Below are 25,703 nucleotides of genomic sequence, written 5' to 3' on the forward strand. Positions count from 1 at the left end.
TCAATCTTTATCTCATTGTCATGCATAAGTATATTGCAAATGTGAATTGAATCCTAAACCACCTATGACGTGTTTTCCCTAGTAAGTCCAACATCAGTGAAATCACCATGAGTTTATTAATTACATTCCATTTTTATATGAATGTCCAAAAAACATACCTTGTCCCATGAAGAAGATGAATTTTTCATTGCACTTGATGTAGCCATAGCATCTCTGGTCTTTAAGGGGGTGGAACGTGATTTTGATCCATAGCTATATGGCTTAGCATACTGCTATAACATATTTTGATGATCATAATTAATCAGTTTCAATGTTTCAAAGATAATCCCGATAATAAATATTAAATCAACATGCTATGTGATTGATTGATATTGTTGACCCTTCTAATCATCATGAAACTAGTATTGTCATTCAATATTAGCACCAGCAAAATAGAACATTGATACAAATAGTAGAAATAATTAGGCGGAATTAATTTCCATTAATCTTGTAAGGGTATTTATACAATTACATATTCCTATTTATGGTAGGACAATATACAGAATCCTAGAGACATATGGTAAGACAGCTATACAAGATACTAAATAGGAAAAGAACTAAATAGGAAAAATATAACTAATATGCCAACACTCCCCCTCAAGTTGGTGCATAGATATTACACATGCCCAACTTGGATAATGTTTCATACAACCGACTACTTGAGACTGCGTGAGTCATAACATCTGCTAGCTGGTCTGAACTCTTCTTGTATGGAATTTCAATTGTACCAGAATCCAAGTTGTCTTTAATGTAGTTTCTGTCAAGTTCTACATGCTTTGTTCTATCATGTTGAATTGGATTGTTTGCAATTTCAATGGCAGCCATATTGTCACAGAACAGGACCATAGGTTTCTTTGGTCCATACCCAAGTTCGCTTAAGATAATTTTCAACCAAGCTAGCTCAGTTGTTCCATGATGCATTGCACGATACTCAGCTTCAGCACTTGATAGTGCGACAACATTCTGTTTCTTGCTTCGCCAAGTTACCAAGTTACCTCCCACAAACGATAAGTAGCCCGAAGTAGATTTTCTATCTGTTTTGTCTCCAGCAAAATCAGAATCTGTATATGCCACAATATCTAGATGCCCATTCTTAGTGAACAAAACACCTTTTCCTGGAGAAGACTTGAGATAGGCTAAAATGCGATTTACTGCATTCATATGACAATCACTCGGATTATGCATAAACTGACTTACAACACCAACGGCATATGTCAAATCAGGTCTAGTGTGAGTTAAATAAATTAATTTTCCCACAATTCTCTGGTACCTTTCTTTATTCGCGGGAACTTGATCTGGATAAATGGACAGCCCATGATTTACTTCAATAGGTGTATCAATTGGCTTGCACGCAGAGTGTCCCGTTTCAGTTAAAAGGTCCAAAGCATACTTCCGTTGAGAGAGGAAAATTCCTTGCTTTGATCGAGATACCTCTATACCCAAGAAGTATTTTAGAGCTCCGAGATCCTTCATATCAAACTCTTTAGCCAAATAATTCCGAAGCTTCTCAATCTCATTGTTACTATTACCTGTAACAATCATGTCATCAACATAGACAAGAAGTATGGTAATATTCTCATGGTGTTTCTTGTAAAACAAAGTATGATCTCCGAGAGCTTGTTTAAAGCCATATTTTTTCATGGCGTAACTTAATCTCCCAAACCAAGCTCTAGGAGATTGTTTCAGCCCATACAATGCTTTCTTCAGCCTACACACTTTACCTTCTTCTGAAACAAATCCTGGAGGAGGATCCATGTAAACTTCCTCAGTCAAGTCACCATGGAGAAATGCATTTTTTACATCAAATTGCCTCAATGACCAATCTAAATTGACTGCAAGTGATAAAACAACTCGAACAATATTCATTTTTGCCACCGGAGCAAAGGTCTCTTGGTAATCGATGCCATAGGTTTGTGTATATCCTTTGGCAACTAATCTGGCCTTATATCTTTCTACTGTTCCATCTGACTTATACTTCACTGTAAGTACCCACCTACATCCCACGGTATGTTTCCCTTCGGGTAGATTCGTCATCTCCCAAGTAGTATTTTTCTCAAGAGCTGCCATTTCTTCTTCCATGGCTGCCTTCCATTTTGGGTCTGCTAAAGCTTCCTGAAAATGATTAGGAATTGACACCGAAGATAACTGGAGAGCAAAGGTTAGATTTGCTCTAGACAAACGATGATAGGATACAAAATTGGATATAGGGTAGGCAATATTAGAAGAGTTGGAGAACCCTAACCTATCTGGTTCTTTCCGTTCACGAGTAGGATATCTTCTAACCTGGTCATTATTATTAGAAGAAATAGGAATAACAGAATGATCCAAACAAGAGTTTTGATTATCAGAGGACTGGAGATTTACCTCGGAGTTGATCTTTGAAGAGTCATCCGATGGCATGGCATTATCATTGAGAGGAGGATCTGTTCCAGTTCTACGAGAATACTTATATTGAAAAAGCCTAGCTGATCTCTCTCCCTCATTTTCATCCACTCTCTCTTCTTCACATCCAGTCACCCTATCATCACCATTTTGTTCATCATACTTTCAGAAATTCCTTTCTGCCAACCATAATCGTTCCTCTTCCTTAGTATTAGTCTCCCCCTGAAGAGGAAAAACTGACACGTTTCCAGAAAAATATGACTCTTTTTCAGAAAATTCCACATCCATAGAAACATAGTATTTGTTTGTAGGTGGATGAAAACATTTATATCCTTTTTGAGTATTGGAATAACCCAGAAAAACACATTTGAGTGCCCGTGGATCAAGTTTATCACGATGTGTGGAGTGAACATGAACATAACAAACACAACCAAAAATTTTAGGACAAATATTTAAACAAGCAGGAATAGAGTGAAATTTAGAGAGCATCCGCAAAGGTGTCTGGAAGTCAAGACGTCGAGAAGGCATGCGATTAAGAAGGAAAACTGCAGTCATGACAGCATCAGCCCAAAAAGTTTTGGGAACATGCATAGTGAAACATAAGGCTCTAGCTACTTCAAGAATGTGTCTATTCTTACGTTCTGCTATACCATTCTGTTGTGGTGTGTAAGAACATGTAGTTTGGTGAAGTATGCCATGTTGTGTCATAAAAGCAAGAAGAGACTGATTCACAAATTCACGACCATTATCAGAATGAAACACTTTGATTGAAACACCAAATTGAGTAAGAATCATCCTATAAAATTGAGGAATAAGTTGTATAACTTCACTTTTAGATTTCATCAAATATACCCATGTTACTCTAGTGCAGTCATCAATAAAAGACACAAAATATCTATAACCCAAAGCAGTGGGAGTAGAAAAAGGTCCCCATACATCTGTATGAATATAAGAAAAAGGAATAGTACTTTTATTAAAGCTGACTTTGAAAGGAACACGATGATTTTTTGCATAAATGCATTGTTCACAACGCAAACTTGAAATTGAAATATTTTTAAACAGATCAGGAAACAAACGTTCTAAATAGGAAAAAGATGAATGGCCTAAACGGCAATGCCAAAGTATAATTTTATCTCTTTCAAAATTTCTACTTTCCACATGAAGACTATGGGTACCATCAGACATCTCCACTTTATTACCCTCTAAGTAGTAAATTCCTCCTCTCTCCTTACCACTGCCAATCGTCATCTTCGTGAGATTGTCCTGAAATAAACAATGAGTAGAGGTAAAGATTACAGAACAATTAAGGGCCTTTGTAATCTTACTTATAGAAAGAAGGTTATTTGACAGATTTGGAGCAAATAGTACAGTTGACATAGAAAAATTTGGAGAAAGAGAAACTGTTCCAGCCTTAGTAATTGGCATGGCACTTCCATTAGCAACCTGAACAGACTTAATAGGTGGAGATGTTAGAGAGCTAAGAATGGAAGAATTATTAGTCATGTGATCAGAGGCTCCTGAATCAATAACCCAGTCATTCAAGGTGGGTAAAACACAAGACAAACAAGAATTACCTTCCGGAGGTGACACCCTAGACACATGGGAGGCGGAGGGAGGCGAGACAGAAGACAATGAAGTGCTTGTGACATTATTCTGAGTGGGTCTCTTATTCTTTCTCTCAGCTTGTTTCAGTTTGTACCATTCTGGATAACCATGTTTCTTCCAGCAAATGTCTTCGGTGTGGTTGCCCTTGTGACAATAGGAGCAGAGACGGTCTTGAGCATTTGATGATTGTGCTTTAGGTGTATATTTATGAACAGCTAAAGCAGAACCTTCAGACTGAATTTCTGCCCCCATAGTAAGTTGTCGTTGTACTTCCCGTCGAACCATAGAATAAGCTTCTTCAACACTCGGCAAAGGAGAAGTAGCCAATACTCTACTACTGACCTGGTCTAGGTTGTGATCAAGTCCTGCAAGAAAGATGTACACTCTATCTTCAGCAATACGCTTCCTTTGCTTTTCGATATCGACGTTGCAGGTCATCTCAATTGGCCTTCTGTAATCGAGTTCCATGAAGATTGAATTCAACTCGTTGTAGTATTCAGTAAGAGATTTGCCACTTTGGTTTAATTGAAAAGTTTTTTTCATCAATTCATAGACTTGAGAAGAATCAGAGACATCTAAATAACTCCTTTTGACTGCATCCCACACTTCTTTAGCTGTCCCAAATTGGACAAAGTGCGACATCAAATTATCAGTCATTGAATTGATGAGCCAAGACTTGACTAATGCGTTTTCAGCCTCCCATTCATCATATTCAAGACTATCGATGGCTGGTACAACGATCTTTCCATTGATGTATCCCTTTTTCTTCCTTCCAGCAATATGCATCTCCAAAATTTTAGACCAAACCCGATAATTAGATCCATCCAATTTTACATGAATGGTTGAAGGAGTATCTTGAATGGTGACTGTGGAGATTTTATTGCTGGTGGTTTTTTCACCATCAATTTTAGACATATTGGATGGTGCGGCTAGGGTTTCGATTAAAAAGAAAGATAGGCTAGGCAGCTAGGTATAAACCTTGCTCTGATACCAAGTAGAAACAATTAGGCGGAATTAATTTCCATTAATCTTGTAAGGGTATTTATACAATTACATATTCCTATTTATGGTAGGACAATATACAGAATCCTAGAGACATATGGTAAGACAGCTATACAAGATACTAAATAGGAAAAGAACTAAATAGGAAAAATATAACTAATATGCCAACACAAATGAAGGTTACAAACACCTTTGTTCAGAAAAACAAAGGACAGTAATAAGCACTACAAAAAAGGTTAGTATCCAACAAACAGAATTGTAGTTAAAATAGTATTTTTCTAGTATTAGTTTAGTTTCTTCCATATTCTTACTATATAATTTCTAAGCCCAATCACAAACAAATCCCATATGACCTGCTCATAGCTTTCAGGCCCTCAATATTAGCTGTTACCCTTTTTACCTCACCACCTAAGTCTTGAGATTGGGCTGGGAATTCTAATATGGCTTCTGTGGTATCTTAATCATCCCACATAATCTATCCTACAGCATTGAGACCTCAGTGAAACCTATTAGCACCTCACGTCTCAATACCTATTTTTTGAGGTTGAGCTTCGGTTTCAGATAATGATAATAATATCAACTAGCCCTATCCCAACCATTAGCATAAAGTTTATCCTATCTTTACGATAACTATGCAAGTAAGAAAAGATCACTTTCTCCATTTCCTTTTAAACTTAATCCAGCAACATTAGCTAAAAAACCTTAGTAATAAGCAATAGAAAAGAAATACTTTCTCAAAAAGTAAGTTTCTCTTCCTTTGTTCCCCCAAAACAAATGTCAGTAAAAGTCATTTGTTGCAGTCATGGTAAAAGAATATGCTGCATAAAAGAAATGGTGCAGACTGCATGAATCAATCTCAGAATAAAAGAAAAAACAGTATAAAAATGTGCAAGTAAAATAAACCAAATGCGCATTACAAGCAACTAAGCTTATTTACCACTTGCCTTGGAACTCTCTCTCTTTGTTGGTGCAAAAGATCTTTCCAAGACATAGCATAACCGAAGTTCGTTTAAAGCATTCAAGAAGACTTGAATGGATTTTATCAACTTATTAGAATCCCTTAATATATGCTCCTGCACCTGCAAAGCAATTACATAATCAAAGGTTTCAGAAGCACACACAACATGCAATACATCAGAGCAACAATAACATGCCAAACTCTACAAGACTTGTCATCTAGATGGCTTGCCATACTTCTACTCGACATTTACTATTTTCTGACAGGTTATTAAGAATATAACGCGGAAAAAAATCTAAACGGGTAAATGAAAACATTAAACTTTTTTTCATGCTTTCAAAGAAAGATTCAGTCAAGTGCTGCATATAGCTTGGAGTCATTGGACCACTTGATACAAAAAAAACAGCACAATGGTACACCCTAACGACAGAACCAGAACCGGAAGCACCCTAGTTTCAAAGAGAGGAGGACGGGTTATTCACATTTTATTTGATGGTCAGAGGTGAATTAAAAGTTAAGCACTGGTAATTCTAGATTCCCCGGGGAAAAAATAGAAACTCCTCCTTTGTTACCCCTAATATATGGAAGTATCGATGTAATTTCATAGAATCTTTCGGTATGAATGCTACATGAAGAACATAAGCCAGATGAAGGAGCACAAAGACCTAGGATGTAGGAGAGCATAATATGAGTAATTCAACAGATATGGATTCCTATATATCCACTCATGTATACATGAGTCCTGTAACACTATCACTTATCAATCAATAGTCTAAAGATGAGTATTTGGCAAGTGAAAAATTCACTTAATCTCATTTTGATACCCCTATTTCTGTCATTGTGGGGCCAAGTGAATAAAGTGCTTAATTAGATCCAGCAATTATCTCTCAAGACATAAATTTCCCATGCCTAACTCTTCTTTTTTGTATCACTAATTAATTCCTAGTTGTGTAGGTTAATACGCATCTAAAGCATGATAGCAAGTCTGTATCATGCTCCTCGCTTGTAATGCATAACAAATTTACAAGTCATTAAATTTACAGATCCCTTATTTCTATAAACCTTGCATTCCAGCTAATTTGTCAATCAAAATAAGGAAGAAAAATGAATCAATACAATGACAGGAAACACCTAACCAGATAATTCTAAAGCTTGAAAATAATTAGCAAAGGGGGTAATTAGTTATAGGAGAGAAAATTTAAAAACTGGTGAAGTGAAAATTAAGTGGAAAATTAATCAAAATATCTGCAGAATGAAACCTGTGAAGAGATTAATTTGTGAAGATCCAAGTCTGTTTTCGTCCTCCCTGATAGATCCACAATGACACTTGGCAACAGAAGCTCTGCAGCTTCAGCTTTCAACAAAACAATATCTTGGCATAGCCTAAAGCAGCAAGGCCCCATAAACTACAGTTAGTCTAATAAACAAACATGATTTGCACAATGAGACGGTAAGCATAAACGAAAAAAAAATCTACAAATTCATGATACAAGGAATTCAAACATGTGAATACAGTACCTTAGGATGATATCGTTGCTGTAACCTATCAGCGAGTACACAAGAGGACAAATCCACTTCTCGAATGTTTTATTTGATGTTTCCCACAAATTAGACTCCTCCAATGAAATTGCTTCAGCTGATATTGACTTTAAATTTTTCATGGGGTAATAGAAAATGGCAAATACAATAAACAATTTTTTTTAAATCCCACAACTAATAGCAAGTACCCTATGTGTGTTTGTAGGAAGACAATCAAAATTCCGGCATCACTCTATACATGCCAAAATCTTTTAATGAAATAAACAGTGATTTCTTGATCATTAGCAGCAGTTTACCTCTAAACCTCCTTTCCAGATCCAACAGGTACTGTTCCACCAGCTCAATATTTACACCCTTGGAGTGAATCTGCAAGATAGGTTTATCTACAGTTTATCCTCAATCTTTGCAATAATTATACTTTTTTCCTTGACAAGATGTCATTTCTAATGTTCTTTCAAGTAAAAGGGTGTGTATGCTAGATTTATATAAATTTACTGGCATGCATCATTTAAAAGAGGGAGAGAGAATATCGCTGCCAGCAGATTGTCTGCACCACAAATAGAGAAAATGTGCAGTAATGAAAGTTAAGATTTGTTTTGGGTCCATAAATATACTGCTAACTCAGATTATCTTGGGCATAGACCTTCCAGTTGGAGAAGCTCTAGTGTCATGTAAACAAACCACTCAACCTGAAAATGCTCAATCTTGTAGGTCAGGATCCCAAGAACAGTTTTATTATCCAAATCATTAACATGAAAACCCTTCCATTAAATGTAAACCCAATTAGTTTGTCTATCAAATAGGTCTAAGGAACCCTACGTACCCTTACCATTACCATCCACACATATCGCAGACCAACAATAAAAACATCCTTGCATTTTTTTTATTTTGATGCCTCTTACCATTACCATCCACACATATCGCAGACCAACAATAAAAACATCCTTGCATTTTTTTATTCTGATGCCTAATTTAGCTTCCGAAACAACCTCATCCATACAAATTCTAAGTTGCAAGTGGCCCCACATCAACTTTAAACTATTTTAACTTCTTCAATCTAATAATAATTTTTTCCCAGGCTATAATTTTGGATACATGTTGGAGCAGAAAAGTAATATTATTATAGTTATCATGAAAGAAGTATAATAGAGGATTAGCATACCTCAATGAGAGATCTTTCGTAAGAATCAAAAGTTAATATAGCACTTTGACCCCTTTCAGTTGAAAGAATTCCCTGTTTAGTAGAAGAAACATATACGACATTGATCAAGTCATCAATAACATAAAATACTTAAGGTTATAAATCAAGTAAGCATAAAGAGAATTCGAGTCTGAAAAAAACACTCAAAAGGGAAAATCATTATGGTTCCCACAAACTCACCCGAAGCGCTTGAGATGTCAAATCCACTATTCTAACAGAGTCATCCATCAGATACTTCTTTATAAGTTTTATAAGTGTAACCAGAAGTTCTTCGGAAACAATAGTGTCCATGTTAAAGTTAATTTCCAAAGGGCTGTCACTAGCTGTGGGCCTGCATACATTAACATGGCTAGATTCTCCGGGTAGATGGAAAACAACACAATGTGGGTCCCCAATACCAACCTGCAGATGACATTGAGAAGATCAAAATTTTTTTGCTAAGGATTGGAAGATTCTAGAAGCTAGAACATGCAAACCAACCATACCCTGGATACAAAGTCAGCTACTAATGATCTAATGCTTTCCGCATCATCTGACCCGCACATGCGAACAAGCGTCCACACTGCCTTTACAATTTTTGGGTCACAATGCCAGTTCATATCTTCTACAAGGGTTTTGGTGTTTCTACTTTCCTTTAAAAAGTTTTTATCCAAGAGCAACTTCTTGTGTAGTGCCTGGACACTGCAAGAATGTTAAGCATCTAAGCAGCTATTAGTAAAGCAAGAAAATTGACCAGTTGTCTTGTATTACGATGATTTTCAATCTCTAAGAACTAAATTCTAAGTTCAACTCTAAAGGTGGCATCAATATGCATAGTAAATTATGGAGCACAGAAAGCCTTTAGAGAAAGCACCTGCATAAAAGTAATCTTGGTGGAAGGTAGCAGGATCTGTCGACAAACTGAAAAAAAAAAAGTATAATGAGTAAAGATCAAACATAGTGAGAAATGCAATAACAAAATTAATTACATATATAATCAAACAAGCCATGTTAGGTAGACCACCTTCAATAAATGATCCTTTGGAGAATAGGCTTGGCATAACTCCTGATGAAACTCTCGTACCTCACCAAAGATATCTATCTCTGGGAAGGGTTCCAATTCCTATGGAAGAGCATAAGTAAAATTAAAGAGAATGACTTCCTATAGATCCAAAAAAATAAACAAAGCAAAATATCCATCTGTTTCCAAAAAAGAAAATTACACATTGTGATGCCACACACTATAATGACTTTCTATAGATCCAAAGCACCCTTTACTGTCAGGTCAAGTAATATCTCATAGTATAAGATAGACAAAGTTAGAAAACCTACTCGAACATAATCATGAAGATATGGATCAGAATGCACAGTAAGCTGGAGAAGCAAATACAGGACTTCAGCAGATCTAGTCCCAGAAGGCTCCCCTGTAGTTTTAGAGCAACATGCCACCAACTTTGATACCAAAAACTACACAAAACAGACACAGTAAGGGAGTTAATGGTGAAAATGTGCAGTGACAACTTAAGATATTGTGTGAGAATATACAAGTACCTGAAGTTGTTCACCTAGCACTCTAACAACTTCTTTGGAAGGGTTGCTTTTACATGTTTTCAGCAATACAGAAATAATGCGGCAACATTGATCTCGTAAAGCTTGATAATTAATAAATTGTCCAACCAAATTAAGAAGATAACTGTTCAAACAAAAAGATGTATATTACTGTAACATACAAAGGAGACAACAAAAAACGTTTTTCTGAAACATGAATCAAATGAAGTTCAATAAATTACTGCCAATAGCAAGAAAGGCAGAAAAGCACAAGAAAAATATACAAGTGAGTGTAAGCATTTCATTGAACCTCTCCATGATTAGCTTTGGGCTGTTAAAAGCTAACGGCATAACCACAAAGATCGTTCATGTCAAATAGCCAATTCACCTATAAGCTCAAAATATTAGATGAGACTTCAATGATAGTATTATCTCCAACACATACCAGCAAGAAAATGCCCATTGGGCTTGAAGCATAATTCACTCAATAGCTCAATTGGGTGAGGCTCCAATAATAGTATTATCTTTCTTTTTTTTAGAATAATATAATAGTATTATCTAACTTCCTCAATTCTGTGAACATTGCACATGGGTGAAGCTCCAATTTAGTATTATTTAGGGGTAATTTTATAAAGATTCATAAACTATCTCAATTTAATCACGAACTTTAAAATGTCTCAATTGTATTTCATTTTTTTATCAATTCGATACACGAGGTCATAATATGATGACGTGGCTGCCAAAAATGATATCCACCTCAGCAAAATCACACCAATGGATGAGTGTCACGTTAGCATATGCATCGAATTGGAAAAAAAAAATTGAATCTTCCTTTGAGAAGTTTTAAAGTTCGTGATTAAATTGAGAAAACAGGTATAGTTTATGAATTTATTTAACATCACCCCTATTATTTAACTTCCTGAATTTTGTGAATATTGCACATATCCACCAATTCCTATAGGGACTCAAAATTTCTTTTTAAAGTCCAACAAAAAGATTCTCTATTTTCCCTTTGTCAGGGAGAAAGTGCATAAAATATAACATCGCTAAGAAATAAAGATGGTACAAGCACATATTGTAGAAGAAAAATAAACAGCCTCATTTTTCCAATTGTTAATATAAGTGCTTGATTTAAAAAAATTAAATGTAAGAAAACCAAAAAAAAAAAACCATTTATCACTAGAATACAAGCTGATATTCCTAGTTCAACCACAATTAAACAAGATTGTGCAACATAAAGTAGAGAACTTAATATATATTGATTGAATAACAGACGTTGTTGTAAATTTCTAAAATCAATCTAATGACCAAAAGAAACTGAAAAGGCAAGTTCTCTAGAAACAAAATGCTACCACACTTAATTTTTAGGCTTAAATGCATAAAAAATCACCAACTTTCGCGTGTTTTTGGTATTTAACATAAACTTTTAATTTTGGCATAAAAATACACGAACTATCTGATTTTTGCAATAATAACACGAACATCATTTTGGGCATAAAACGACACCGTTTCTCCCCTAAAACGGCACCGTTTTTGCCTTAAAACGACATCGTTTTTTGAAAAAAATGCAAACTTGGTCTTCTATGCAAAAATTTGATAGTTCATGTATTTTTACGCTAAAATTAAAAGTTCGTGTTAAATACCAAAAATACGCGAAAGTTGGTGATTTTTTGTGCATTTAAGCCTAATTTTTAATACAAGATTCTCAAAACTCAAACAATGTATTGACAAAAAATTGTATACATTTGATAACAATATATAATAATTTATAGAATCCAGGTCATTATACTTTAATAAAAAACACATATTTTGTAGGCTAATTCTACAATTTCTGATGGCACATACCTTAAAGTGCTTGGAACAGCAGCTTTATGCCCAAGTATTTCTATAAGAACCTCAATTCCAGCCAACTTATGGCATCTATGCCTGTTATGCACTGCTGATGTTGTTTTGTAGTGCATCTCAATTATAAACTGAAAAATCTCAAAAATATTGCAAATGAGCAAAAAAGAATGATTAAGCAATTTTAGACTGCAAGAAAATTTGTATAAGGAATCACATAATCACCATGAACACTCTATCTGGACGAAAAATGTTAATTTTGTCAACAACAGCTACACCGGTGGGATAATCCTCCCTATTCCAATAAGAAAAATATCCACATCAAGAATATGATCTAGAAATCTGCATAGAATAATTCAAAGCAACATAAAGAGCTATACATTTCCAAAAATCCATCTACAACTGTTCGAACTGCACGAGCTATTATATCTCTGGAAAAGAAAGGGACTGCAGGATCAGAAGCGCAGGAAGAAAGGGACAGAATGTGGCTCACTATAGATACCTGTATATATGTAGAGAATGAAAAAACAAATCATTTACATTACAATGTCAAGACCTTATCACCTAGAGAAACAAGAAATTAACTTTATTTGTCTGTTTTATTAATCAAATAAGAGCTGATAAGAGTTTGCAAAGCAGAATCGAGATGGTGAAGCACAAGAGTCGAGTAGAATAGAGAATTACAGAAAGTAGCCATAGCTATGGTGCTTCATGTCAAACACTAGCGCAGCCATATGCTTACCAATATGCATCCATCATTTCTAGCCATATCAAACATCAGACTTTGATTTACCTACTTCTTAAGAAAAGTTCTATCCCAAAATTTCATTTTTAATTCCTAAATGCAAAATTGTGAAAGCCAAACAAGGTGAAAGAGCAATCAAATCAAACAAAAACTATATCATTTATGATATTGAAATGCACAAAAAGATATAAAAAACGAGATAACTATGAAGTAAAGAAGCCAAAAATTCATAATGGAAAGAAAATGATGGTGGTGTGGTGTTGGGTGATAGTGAAAGGGCAACAACAACAATTTTGATTTATGTTGTACCATTGTTTAAGATTATATGTTTCTGCTTTTATCTCATCCTTCATCTCGTTGGAATAAATAGAGTGTGATTTATATGCAAATAATAAATCATAATAACTTCACCAACGCTAACAACAGTTACCTATCCAGTATCCACAACTATGCTTCAAGTACATGAGCTTTAATAAAAAAAAAAGAAAAAAACAGGAATGGGGACCATTCCAGCTATATATTAAATATACTTATACAGATAGATATAAAACACCAAAATTCAATACATGGAAATGACTCAGTATTACTGATTAATTGAGAAGTAAATCAAAGTGAATAAATATAGTTAAGAACGCTGGAGTCAATATAAGATGCAATAAGTTCCTGGCTAATTACTTTATCTCATCTCATGTCAAGCTAACCAGCAGAGACAGACACATGCTTAGCACCAGGTGCAAACAGATCTTTAAATATTAAAAATGAAAAACTTTGAGAAGTGCTAAAGAAACCACCAGCATAACTGATTAGAGAAGATGCCACTCACCATGTGTTTTTTTATAAGCTTATCTCTTTCATTCTCAGATATCTCAGCAAATTGCAGAATCAAGCTCTGAAGCACCAAAGCTGCCTTATCCCAACCAGGACTCTTACTGCAATGCAATGCCATACAAACCGAAAATATTGGCACAAAATGATATCTAACTAGCATTGCCAAAGGTTGAGAAGAAATCTGCAGTCAAAGAAAGGGGTAAGCTGACAGAACATAAACATGATTTGTTACTTGAAGGTTACCAAATACAAATACGTGAATTCATACCTTAGCCACCCAGTTCAGGTTGGAGTTGTCCCCATGCAAAACTAAAGCTGGAAGAAGCCAATGGCAACAGTATTGCATAAAGTAACTGGGTTCAGCATCTAATACAAAAAGTTGCCTTATCTGCACATTAAAAGAGTTAAACAAACAAAAAAGTTGAATACCAGTTGTAAAGATGATCGTGATATGTTGATTTTATGAAGCATCTTAAGTATAAACAGTAGTTCACATGTTATTAGACAACCGAAAAGAACTAACGAGTGATAAAATGAATAACTTACTTCCACAAGTGCAACTAAGCTAACACCACAATTGACCCAGAAAAAGAGAATAGCTCCAATGAGTTCCTCCAAGTACTGCACCCAATGATAAGGGTCAAGTTAAATGATAGCCAAAAGCAAACATTCATGAACTATCAAGCAAAATAACTGAAGGAGTCATATCGCCTTAGAAACAATCGATACCGCATGTAACTTTTGACTCTACAGATCAAATAAAGTTATTTAAAGGAGAAAATTATGATCACAACCTTGAACCTATTTGCATACTGGAGCTGACTACATAAATTATCAAGTACTGCACTGGCCAACACCCTGAAGCAATGCACTTTATTAGTCAATAAAATGAATTAAGAATTTAAAAAGTCGATCATTTTGCACCTGTGGCTAGGGTCAATGGCAGCAATCACACATATCATGAAAATGGCCTGCATGTTGAAAATAACAATACAACTCTGCATCAGCTTACAAAAGTTTCAGGTAATTCAGTGTTACAGGACTCTAAACCAAGCACACTATATAAATACCTCCAACTCTATTTTCTCACTGCGGAAAGCAAGCTGCATAAGTGTAACAATAACAGTTTCCATAGTAGTGTGTGGCTGAGGACCAGCAGCTAGGACCTCTTTTGCAGTAACGAGTTTTCCATTTGAGTGAAGCACCAGCATGACACCAAAATTCGAGCTGTGAAAATAGCCAAAACAAAAAAATTAGATGACTGAACTCATATTAAAACCAAAAAGTGGCACTTGTACGTATCAAAATCAATAACATTTAACCTTAAAAAAATTATTTTATGACTATAAGAAGATCTATTATAGTCAACAGAAGTAAAACCCACCAAATATCTTGGAAGAGTTCCTCGTGGCCATCCCATGTTTCAAATAGAACACCAATCTTTTGGGCCAGGGAAAACCGAACTCGGTAATCAGGATCTCGAAGCAGAAAGAACAAACGTTCTATCATTGTCTACAAAGACACATCACAGCAATCATGTTACAAAATTGAAGAAGACAAACTTACAAGATAAAAAAGAAATGCACTAACAAAGAATCTTAGATTATAGGACAGGAACCACAGAGGTACGGCATGAGATGAGTACTATTTACAAGTGCACCTACTTATAGTATGCCATGATCCCACCATGTTCCTATAATAAAATTTCTTGATTTTCAAACAATCATTCTGCTCTTCTTTACCATGATAACAAGTTCATTATCCAATACAACTCATCTTTATTTAAGTCCCGTAGTAATCACCTGACCAATTTGAGGACTGCATGCGATAAAATCGCAAATACAACCAATTAGCTTTACACGTCCCATCCAGTCAAGGAAACCGAACTCTGCAACTTTGCTGACCATATCTCCAATCTGTATCAAATTCTGCGCATAATAAACAAATAATTTTTCAATTTAACATCAGACTGACAGCATGTAATTGACAGAGTAGTCGCATGCCGTAGAATGTTGGTAAAGGTAAAGCATTACCCATTGGATATGGTACTCAATTTCCAAGTAACTGAACTTTAAGTTCTCTATATCTGGTCATGCAACTATTACTTTACCTACAATTTTTTCACTCATGCCAGGTATCCATCATCTAAATGAAAGCAGACAGAAATATAATATGGCACTAAATTATCATATAGATGCACGCAATCCTACCAGATAGGGATGTACATTCGGTTCAATCCAAACCAAAAGTTTTATTTTTTTCAGAATCAAACCGAAGCGCTTGTTTCAAACCAAAATGAACTGAACCAAAACGGTTTTGTTGGTTTTTCAGTTTGATTCGGTTTTTTGGTTTTATTTGTACCAAAATTGAAATGAAATTTTTTAACCTCCAAACAGAACCGAACCAACTTTTTTGTTTCAGTTCGGTTAATCGGTTTCAGTTTGGTTTTGCACGCCCTTGCTGCCAGATGAATTTTAACCGCTTCATCATGGTTATCTTTAGATATGACAGACATCCAACGTGAGTTGGAAAATTGCAAAAGAAATAGAAACATGGATAACTTCTAACCCATCATAGTTTAATTAACTTAAGCACCTAGTTGACAGATGAATACTGTGTTTTGTTAGCCAATAAAATGCCAGCTAAGCATCCACACGCATCCTCAAATGATTAACCAACCAAATCCTAGTATGAAAAACGTCTGCAACAAATACATCATACATCAACACTTGTTCTATAGGTGTTAAAAAGAAAACACAACTACTAAAAATATTGTTTGCAAAATTGTCATCCTGGTGGGTACAAGAGCAGATGAATAGTATGCAAGCTCAAGATTTCAAATGATTGTAGGGAAACTGATTATCATGATTAAAATTCTCAAATGAATACCAACCTCCCAACTATAAATAAGTACAATCGAAATGATAAATACCGGTTCAAATTCTCTTCCAGTCAAATTTAGGCCAGCATGTTCTCGAGTGGAATCAAGCGACAATAATGTATGCATCAACGCTTGGGTGGCAGCAACTATACTAGCACAATCAAGTTTCACTCCCGCCTTTATCTCGACCATGTTATTCAGATTTTGTACCTACAATGTTTTTCAATAAAGAGGGAAGAAAAGAAAGGAAGTGAGCATGTCTTTAAGAACTCATAAATGCTTCAACAGCCAGTAATTCATGAACTATAACAAGTTCTTACCAAGTCCTTGAGCTTTGCAGCAGAGGACCAGTGCGGATGTTGGCATAGATAGTAAAGAACACTCTCGCAAACCTGAGGATTTAAAGTTGGCAAAAAAAACAAGAATGATTAGTTTGTAAATTTCAAGGAGACCAGAATACATAATACGCAAATATAAGATTATTTAATATACCTTTGCATCACTTTCTTTTCCCACCACTTCAAAGAGAATATCCCACGTACAACATTCTAAAACTGAGAAGAAAACTGAAATGAGTGATACCATACCCAACTTCCACTTTACCATAGAAAAGGATATAGCAGTAGTAACTTTGCCGCTAAAAGTTAGTATATCCCCATCCTTTGTGTCCTCATTCGCATCTAACTCCATGTCAACTATCCTGCTTCTCCTGGTATCCAGAGGGCTAGATATTTGTGATGAAGCATCAGGTAGGTCTGACTGTATCTCTTCAGGATGAGAACTTGTGCATTTAGAAAATTGTTCATAAAGTTTAGCAAGTGCCTTCAAGAGCCTCTCCATGCATTGCACTACATCAGAACTAAGCGCAACACACAGAATATTTTCATCTCCCCTTCTTACGAAGATAGGACAGCAAAAAAGGCTTCTAAATGAAGCTAAAAGAGAGTTCTTTGCATTGCAGTCAGAGCCAGAACCCAAAAAGCCAAGAGACTGGAAGTCACTGCCATTTTCGGAGATTAGATTGACAGCACAACCTAATAATTCTAATAAACACTGGCCTATTTTGGACAGAAATGGCAAAGTCTCCTCGCTTTTCCTGATGGACAATAAATAAAGCACAAATTACACAAGGATTTAGAAGTGATGAGTGGGATATATCAGATTGACAAATAAGTATCAGCCTTAGGAATCCTAATACGGAATCTTGTGCTAGAATAGCAGAGTGCAATAAGGTTAAACAAGTATTTCCATAAGGAATGCCCTCTAACCTATTCAAAATATGTTGAAGATGAAGACATCATAGTAAATAAATGGTATCTGCAACTTCAAATTTATATTCTCAAGGTACTCAAGATACAAGATGAATGCATCAGAAAACCAGGACAAAAACAATACTCCCTCCGTCCCATTTTTGTCACTTTTTCATTTTCACACACATTAAGAATACATTAAATATGAAAAATAAATTTTCTTTTATACCCTTTATTTTTATCTTGGAAATATAAAATAGTCAAACACGTCATTAATTTCCATCGAGCAAACTCATAAATATTAAGGGTTAAAAAGAAAAATAAGTGTTAATAATATAAAAGTGGCATTCTTTTTGGGACATCAAAAAGTGTAAAGAGTGACAGACAAAACGGGACAGAGGGAGTATTTGATGAAGACAACTATAAGCATTGCCAGTATATTCAACTTGGTTTCACAAAGTAAGGTCTAAAAAACTGCTTCAAGGAGGGGGGCAAAAAAAGGTTTCTTACATAAGAAACAAAGTATTCATATTAATTTGATTCATTTTTTGCTAATCATAAATGACGGTTATTCAAATAGGTCATGTCTAGCCCACCAGTAACCCAAGTACCCAACTTTATAAGAAACCTCCCCCGCAATCAGAGATAGAAAGATAAAAGTAATTCATTATGTATCTGCAGCTTCTAAACAATATGCAAACCTCGTTCCCAATGAGCCATGTATAAAGTTAGATAATAGTCCACAAACAAAGATGCAATCAGATAGGGGTAATTTCTTTATTTGCTGATCCTCTATAGCTTCGAGAATATGAGTCTCCATTTCATGCATCAGTGTCTCTCTTAATTCCTGTGGAAGACGTACTTTTTGATTGCATTGGGATGAAGCAATCTGAAAATTCGGTACAAATAAATGAACGACTCAGAAGTAGAAAAGGAACAAGAATAAATAAATTGAAGATGGTCTGGCACCTCAACTCTAGAGCCTGAATCAATTTTTGCAAGAACCTCTTCAGAGGACTCAAAAAGCTCATAAAGTCTTTCATGCTCCTCATCAACTGTCTGATGGAAATGGTGATATATCAATATCTTCTAAAATGAAGAAAGAAAAAGAAAGCAATTTGTACGAAACATAAGAAAATATCCAATATCACCGGTTACCTTGCCCCAATCACCTGAAGGCTCAAAACAATCTACAAAAGAGTGTGACGGGAGAAGCCCCTGATACCAATGTGTGAAAGGAGCACAACCAGCACAGAGAGCATAAACAGCTGCAGGAAACAGCACGACCATATGCTCGTCCAATATTAAAGTGTCCTGCATAAAAGATACCTTTCATTAACAAACAATAACAGCAAAATAATCCATAATAGCACGAGAATTTAAACAGAATGTATCGTGCAACATGGATCACAAACCTATGCTTGAAACCTAGAAACATAAAAGCAAGGCGTTGCAATTGTTAATGCACTACTTCAAAAACAAGCTCCTAACCCAGAAGAAATGCATTGCTCTTATCACATTAATAGCAAGAAAAAATGATAACCTAGACCTCCTAATTGATAAAGATATGTCTTCATCTAAAACTATCAATGACTGCCATGAAACAAGGAGAAAATGATATTGAAAGTTCATGTGCGCCATTGTGACCCTTGGGATCAGTCCTACCATTATCCTAAAAATATGGATAGAAATTTTAATGAGGAACTACTTCAGCAGGAATTACCGCAGAGCAAACGACCTATGTTTGTCACTTAAATCAGACCAAGGAAAAAATCACATGTACGGAATGCCTAAAGATCTTCAACCCAAGTAACATGCATGAGTGATTAAAAAAGTTACTGCAACAGAAATATTTCTTCTTTTTCACCTATGAACCAAAGAAACTAACACAGTATAGAAGGGACAGTAATAAATCATAACATTTCTATGACCAACAAACCTTCCAATTCAAACAACCCAAAATTGTTGTTAACAAATTCTTTCTGAGATGTAAGGAGTCTCGAAGATCACCCTGCACAAAAAAGAAATGGAGAAATTGGTTACTTATATGATGATAAACCTTATTAAAAGCATCATGTAAGAGCTCTAGCTACCAAGGTAAGGGATTAAATTGAGAACTCTAAAAAGGAACTCCTGTCCCAATTGCGCAGTCAAATTCACTCGCAAATGGCATTTAGACTCTAACAAAGATGCAATAGAAGAGAAGCGGTAATGAGCTACAAAATAATAGTCATCCTCCCATTTCGAAAATATAAAGCTAGAATGTGTCTTGTCATTTGCTCAAGCTCCACTATGCAAGGCAAGCAACTCAAGTCTAGTCAATCTAAATGATTGGCGGAGTGGGGTACATATCTGGCTTTCATGCATTGAGCATAAAGCTTAAAATGATAAACTGCCGAAAAATGATAAGATGACAAGACAATGAATATCACAAGAAACAGGAAGCAAAGGATCAAGTTAGAACTTGACAATAGGGACATTGCATGGAGATACAGATGCATGACATTAAAATAAGCAAAGTTTAAAATACGCCAGCCTGCTGCACTTACTTGAGAGCCTTTGTGAGAAAAATAGCATGCAACAAAGTACAAAACACATCTGGATAGACACCAAAAAAGGTGATGTTAGAAAAAGGAACATGAGGACTATGATATGATATCAATAATAGATCACGTAATTTGTATTGAAAGGAAGCTAGGAATGTAAAACCCAAGTATGCACAAAATGCAATAATGAATATCATGAAAGAACCCTACAATCACAAAAATAACCCTATCATCAAAAAATAGTCAATCAATATACAATAGCTTCTACTTCTGCAAAGCTCCACCAAGAAATTGTCCCTTCCAATAAATAAATATTTCCATAACTTTGATGCATTCGGCCAATAGATGGCTGTATAACATACTTGGATTTAATCAGCATGTTGCTTTTAGAGCAAAACTAATCCTCGTAAAGATGTTCATAATATAGCTCAAAGACAACACTGGAATAGATTAATTAAGACTTTTTCTAAAGGACGTGTACAGCTGAATCTTTCAATTTACAGTGTTAACATACTGGTTCTTACCTTGATGGCATTTTTTTAAATAATTTGAGGTCCCATACATCTTGAGGCACAACAAATACATTAATTGAATCCTGAAAGAATATTTATAAAAAACATGTTAAGAAAACTGCAAATGGAAAATAAATCCTGATTCATTTTGACAGAGGCTTTCGAGTTCATTTAAATTAAATAATTAAAAAACCCTAATAACTCAACAAGGTCCATCACTATAGATTCTTGTACTTACACGTGTTACGATGTGTCCAAGAAGCAATAAGGTGGAATCTGTCTGCAAATTTTCAGAAAAGAAACATGAAAAGGTATTTTCAGCCAAAACATTTGCATCTCAATGATTGCACAAAAAATTTACTTAGAATAGAAGTTATGTGTAAAGCTTGCTATCTCAGCAGTCAATAGATTCATGCTTAGCACCCAAAAAAAAGCTCATTGGTCTATTACCCTAATCACTTCATTCATCTACACAGCCCCAAACAATTTCAGGAAGATGTCATTGGTTATTCATTTTTATAAATCTCAACACGACCATAATTGCCAATATTTTCCTAACCAAGTTAATTCTAGACGACAACAGCGAATATTGAATAAAATCTTTGTGGAAGGTTTGAGTATCGGATTTTTCAATGTGACTTTTTCAAAATAGTATCCAAGAACTAAACCAAAGAACTGCCATTCAAAGACATGAGAAAGACGCTTCAAAGCTAAAACCACAGTATGTCGCAACTACAACAACATGATAGATGTATAACAACATTGTAGCTCAACAACTTTACTACAATAAATGCCTGCAAACGTTACTTACAACTGCAGTTAGATTACTGAATAACGGCAAACCATGTATCAGGCAGCTCCAAATTAATTGCCAACCACCGTCAAGCTGAAAATAGACCAGTTCACAAGTCAGTGGTGTCCAGCAAAGCAAGCTGTGCTTTTGAGATGACAAAACTATTCAGCAATGCCTCTTCATTGAAAACGAAATCCAGATAAGTAATAACTCCAATAAACCAGATATCTAACCATGCATAAGTAGCAACTAATACCAAAATTTAGATTAACAGACTTTTCTAAACATTTCAATAATTGAATGACAGGAAAACCCCAGTGTTTTCACAACAATTATGCATAACTTATACACTGGATTCCTCAGTTGCAAGGAAGAATATATTTTTCCTGTAAAGTGAGGAAGATTTCATCAAAAATAAGAAGATGAACACGAGTGGAAGATAAGACGGCCCTCGCAATGTGAACAGATAACTATTAACAACACTAGCTAAGTACAACTCTCCAGTCACACTGAAGCCTGGGCATCAACTGTAATTGTTAAACAACTATTCTAGATCTAGCAGATCTCATACTTACTGTCATACTTTCTAGGCAAAATGTATGAAAAAGCTGATGGTTAAAAAGGTTTAACAGTAAATAGAAACAGAAAATGCAGGATAACAAAGTAAACAGAAAATGAAAGGAAGAGAATGCCACTACCGCATTTGAGATGGTCAAATCCACTCGCGAATCTGAAGGTAGCAAAGCAGTAGATAATTCCACCAAACTCCTTTACATTCCAAAAAGTTCATAAATGAGTTACTATGGAGAAAGAGGGCAGGGGAAGGGGAATTGAGAATAAAAAGATAAGTCACCAAATTAAGTAAAGTGCATTGACTCATACTGACTCAAATATGACTAGCATATTATGCCATCTTAATGAACTATTTTGTTTGTTGAATATTACAATCAGCCATTCTCCCACAGTTTCAGAGACACAATACAATAGACTCAGGAACGCTTTAGTCGCATAGTAAGTTATGTCTATATAAACAAGAGAAACATACCGCAAAGTCCACAGAAAACTATCATATGCATGCCCCACAGTTGCATCACTTAAAATCCTGCAACAAATTCTTAATTAATATCCAACAGTAGTAAAGAATTTCAGCATTTTAAAACTTTGCATAGGATCAATAGTATGCATGAAGGACTGAACTTGAAGTGCTGCTACTACTGCCAAAACAAATAGCTAAATGTACTGATTACTATCTGCATCTCAGTGATTAATAGAAGTCACATAAGCACAGTAAAGAAGATGGAGATGGCACATTGTATACGAAATCAAAATACATATTTTTACATTCCGAAAGTAAAGGAAACGGGAAAATAGAGTAGGCTAAGTTATTATGCAAGATATAGCTTCAGAAAACTGGATCATTCTATAAAAGAAGTAAATTTCCAATAACTAATAATAAGAATAGGAGCAAAATGATTGCAAAGAAGAATGTTGCCTGATACAATGTTAATGTTATATAGCTGTTACAAGGACAATGCACAATATATACATGCACGAAAGTGAAAAATCTCAAGGATATTAAAACAGTCAAATCATAACAGATATAAGACATGATCACCAGTGTTGCCAATGAAGCATGCATAGTTACCTCTCAAGGCTTGTCGAAATTCCACCAAACCAGTATATGACAAGGTCTTTGTTCAAGCGACAATAGTAATTACGAATGAGGTAACAAAAGGCAGCATTCCTGAAGTAAAAGGACCATAAAAGGTCAATAAATTTACATGCTGGCAGACAAGAAACATATAGCACTGACGTGCTAAAATGATCATGCAAAATAGATATACACTATTTACTTTTTCTTCCTGCCAAATATAGCCTAAGACAAGAGGCACTGGAATTCGGTTGTCCTTTTTAAATAACCCACATATAGTAGATTCCAACTTCCCATTTTGGCTCGCCACTTATAGATGAGTTAAACGATGCTTGCAGGAACAGACTTACCATAACCACTTTCCCTTCTTAAGCGCCTCCTTCAAAAGAACATTAATGTCTTCCCTTTTAATCCGCTTTTCAGAAGATTGTGCTTTAGGTGTGCTAACACACGCCTACAAGAGTCTTATACCATGTTAAGCAAAGTATACATGAATCCTAGACAAAAGTTAGAGCAATAAATTTTTGAAATCATCATTCAAAACCCTACAAAAAGTTTGAATTGCAAAATCTATTTATTTATGAAAATTAAACATGTGACTGAAAATCATACTTTTGAAAATCAAGAAAACAACCACACAGCAACCATAATTCAATCAGGCATTATCAAATCGTGTAGCATCCTGAATAGATGCATCATCATAACATCCCTAGCATATATTTTCACACTAAAACTGAGTCCTGCATGCATCATTATATTTGAAACAAGTAAATATTTCAAGAAGGAAAAATTTACCTGATAAAACACCAGTGCAGCAAGCTCCACCAGACTGCGTTGTGACCCACTCAAAGTTCCAAACTTATCATCTTTGTTTGCATCCATCCTGAAACGATGTTGCAATAGAATTGATTATAATCACACCAATGAACTTCAAGTATCAAACCAATGAAAAAACCTTAAACATAGAAATATCAAGATACTAACCAAGCCACGCTTATGCTGGATAAGCTGCCTTGATCTAAATCTTTGCATACTAAATCTAAAAATTGATCGACCATAGAACCGTCTTCACCTGCACGTCTATTTAGATTTAGCTGCAGCCTTGCATAAAGGATAAGTGCATCCTGCAAGGTCAAGTATGTTTAAAGCGCATAACAGATTCAAACATTAAACGAGATAGTATCAACATGAATGATTAATAACCTTCAGTCCCCGATCATGGGTTGAAAGCCAGCAACGGAACACAAAATGCCTCACAGCACTGTGGATCTCCAAGGACTGGCAACCCAAATTTGGACCATCTTTTAATAAGTATGTATTAACACATTCAATAAGTTTACGTGAAAACTTCCCCTCCTCCCTGAACACATTACAACAAGGTAGCCAGCTTATGTAATCATGATTGAAAAAGATAGGAACAAATGCATACATACAAAGCCAAAATGAACCAGAAACAAAAAAAAATCAAGCTGGTTGGTTGCTGATGTACCTTACGAAGGCGAAAATCTGAACAAGCCCCTTAACAATGTCTTGCCTAAGTTCCCCGGGAAAATCTCCAGGGGGATTTTCAAGAAGAGAATGGAGTGTCAAGACACAACGAAAAGCCTCCTCCTTCAGATTACCTTGATTATCATTTTTCTCCGCCAAACTGTTTTCCACCTTCTCTATATACAGATGCATTAAGCCTTTGCCAAAGAGGAATAAATTAGACAATTTTTTTCCAGCAACGATGTCATTTAACCATCAGATTAACATATAAAGGACCAAAACAATGAGAATAAAATCAATAAAACAAAACTCACTGCAGTAAACGCGATTCCTCAGGTGAAAACAATAGTATCTAGCTGCCAACAGATGACGGAGTATCACCCCATACTCTGACTGATAGCTCGGAACATTGCTTATGACATCCAATATGTGATTAAAGAGTGTTTTAGCTACCGGTAACAGTGGAAACATGTTACCTGCAGTGAAAAATAGCCGGATATAACAAGGCATGTAGTTATCATCAAAGCTAAAATACAGCATTTGCAATTGAGTATACAAACTAACCTGCTAACTTGGAATCCTCCGCTCGTTGAATAACAATTCGCAAAGTTTTAGCAAAAGTCGCCTTAGGTAATCGCCGTTTGCTTGCTGATATCTCCAATGACACACATTGAATAAGCAATGTAATAAGAAATGCCCAAGTTTCCGCTACACAAAAACAATTAAACGATATTTCAATCATATAATCGTACAATGATGCTGCATAATACAAAATATGAAATACATACAGTGAGGAATTTCATTAAGCTTAACGCTACTCGTCCTCTGCGCGAGGTACTTGCAGAATTTTATTGATCTTTCACCTTCTAACCACGTGTTCAACAATTTTATACCATCCTGAAATTGCATAAACA

At 35.3% G+C, this 25,703-nt stretch overlaps 1 protein-coding gene across 3 annotated transcripts in view; it reads right to left on the reverse strand.

Moving 5' to 3' along the window:
- The window catches only part of LOC126671903 (serine/threonine-protein kinase ATM), a 39,766-nt gene that overhangs the window by 13,766 nt on the left and 297 nt on the right, over window positions 1-25,703 (reverse strand). For 2 of the 3 annotated variants that reach the window (XR_008790347.1, XM_050365724.1), the window contains exons 2-46: window positions 25,578-25,686; window positions 25,354-25,497; window positions 25,104-25,265; window positions 24,791-24,986; window positions 24,505-24,661; window positions 24,286-24,425; window positions 24,097-24,184; window positions 23,652-23,755; window positions 23,296-23,394; window positions 22,696-22,752; window positions 22,349-22,418; window positions 21,669-21,743; window positions 21,096-21,137; window positions 20,870-20,940; window positions 20,349-20,397; window positions 19,739-19,810; window positions 18,958-19,113; window positions 18,769-18,858; window positions 18,501-18,688; window positions 17,042-17,645; window positions 16,870-16,941; window positions 16,601-16,759; window positions 15,471-15,596; window positions 15,053-15,180; window positions 14,739-14,895; window positions 14,593-14,639; window positions 14,463-14,526; window positions 14,215-14,289; window positions 13,937-14,056; window positions 13,664-13,849; window positions 12,476-12,597; window positions 12,321-12,390; window positions 12,099-12,226; window positions 10,257-10,398; window positions 10,038-10,172; window positions 9,730-9,828; window positions 9,580-9,626; window positions 9,212-9,407; window positions 8,907-9,128; window positions 8,688-8,759; window positions 7,822-7,891; window positions 7,505-7,622; window positions 7,246-7,369; window positions 5,973-6,107; window positions 159-272 (exon numbers count right to left, since the gene is read on the reverse strand). Coding sequence is in view for 2 of the 3 variants with exons in the window: in XM_050365724.1 (XP_050221681.1) it covers window positions 159-272; window positions 5,973-6,107; window positions 7,246-7,369; window positions 7,505-7,622; window positions 7,822-7,891; window positions 8,688-8,759; window positions 8,907-9,128; window positions 9,212-9,407; window positions 9,580-9,626; window positions 9,730-9,828; window positions 10,038-10,172; window positions 10,257-10,398; window positions 12,099-12,226; window positions 12,321-12,390; window positions 12,476-12,597; window positions 13,664-13,849; window positions 13,937-14,056; window positions 14,215-14,289; window positions 14,463-14,526; window positions 14,593-14,639; window positions 14,739-14,895; window positions 15,053-15,180; window positions 15,471-15,596; window positions 16,601-16,759; window positions 16,870-16,941; window positions 17,042-17,645; window positions 18,501-18,688; window positions 18,769-18,858; window positions 18,958-19,113; window positions 19,739-19,810; window positions 20,349-20,397; window positions 20,870-20,940; window positions 21,096-21,137; window positions 21,669-21,743; window positions 22,349-22,418; window positions 22,696-22,752; window positions 23,296-23,394; window positions 23,652-23,755; window positions 24,097-24,184; window positions 24,286-24,425; window positions 24,505-24,661; window positions 24,791-24,986; window positions 25,104-25,265; window positions 25,354-25,497; window positions 25,578-25,686 (5,601 nt within the window). In the remaining variant the exon portion in view is untranslated. The remainder of the gene's footprint in view (window positions 1-158; window positions 273-5,972; window positions 6,108-7,245; window positions 7,370-7,504; window positions 7,623-7,821; window positions 7,892-8,687; window positions 8,760-8,906; window positions 9,129-9,211; window positions 9,408-9,579; window positions 9,627-9,729; window positions 9,829-10,037; window positions 10,173-10,256; window positions 10,399-12,098; window positions 12,227-12,320; window positions 12,391-12,475; window positions 12,598-13,663; window positions 13,850-13,936; window positions 14,057-14,214; window positions 14,290-14,462; window positions 14,527-14,592; window positions 14,640-14,738; window positions 14,896-15,052; window positions 15,181-15,470; window positions 15,597-16,600; window positions 16,760-16,869; window positions 16,942-17,041; window positions 17,646-18,500; window positions 18,689-18,768; window positions 18,859-18,957; window positions 19,114-19,738; window positions 19,811-20,348; window positions 20,398-20,869; window positions 20,941-21,095; window positions 21,138-21,668; window positions 21,744-22,348; window positions 22,419-22,695; window positions 22,753-23,295; window positions 23,395-23,651; window positions 23,756-24,096; window positions 24,185-24,285; window positions 24,426-24,504; window positions 24,662-24,790; window positions 24,987-25,103; window positions 25,266-25,353; window positions 25,498-25,577; window positions 25,687-25,703) is intronic. The other variant, XM_050365725.1, reaches the window with a different exon arrangement.

This window comes from Mercurialis annua, linkage group LG3 (genome assembly GCF_937616625.2).
Source record: "Mercurialis annua linkage group LG3, ddMerAnnu1.2, whole genome shotgun sequence".
Classification (NCBI taxonomy): Eukaryota; Viridiplantae; Streptophyta; class Magnoliopsida; order Malpighiales; family Euphorbiaceae; genus Mercurialis; species Mercurialis annua.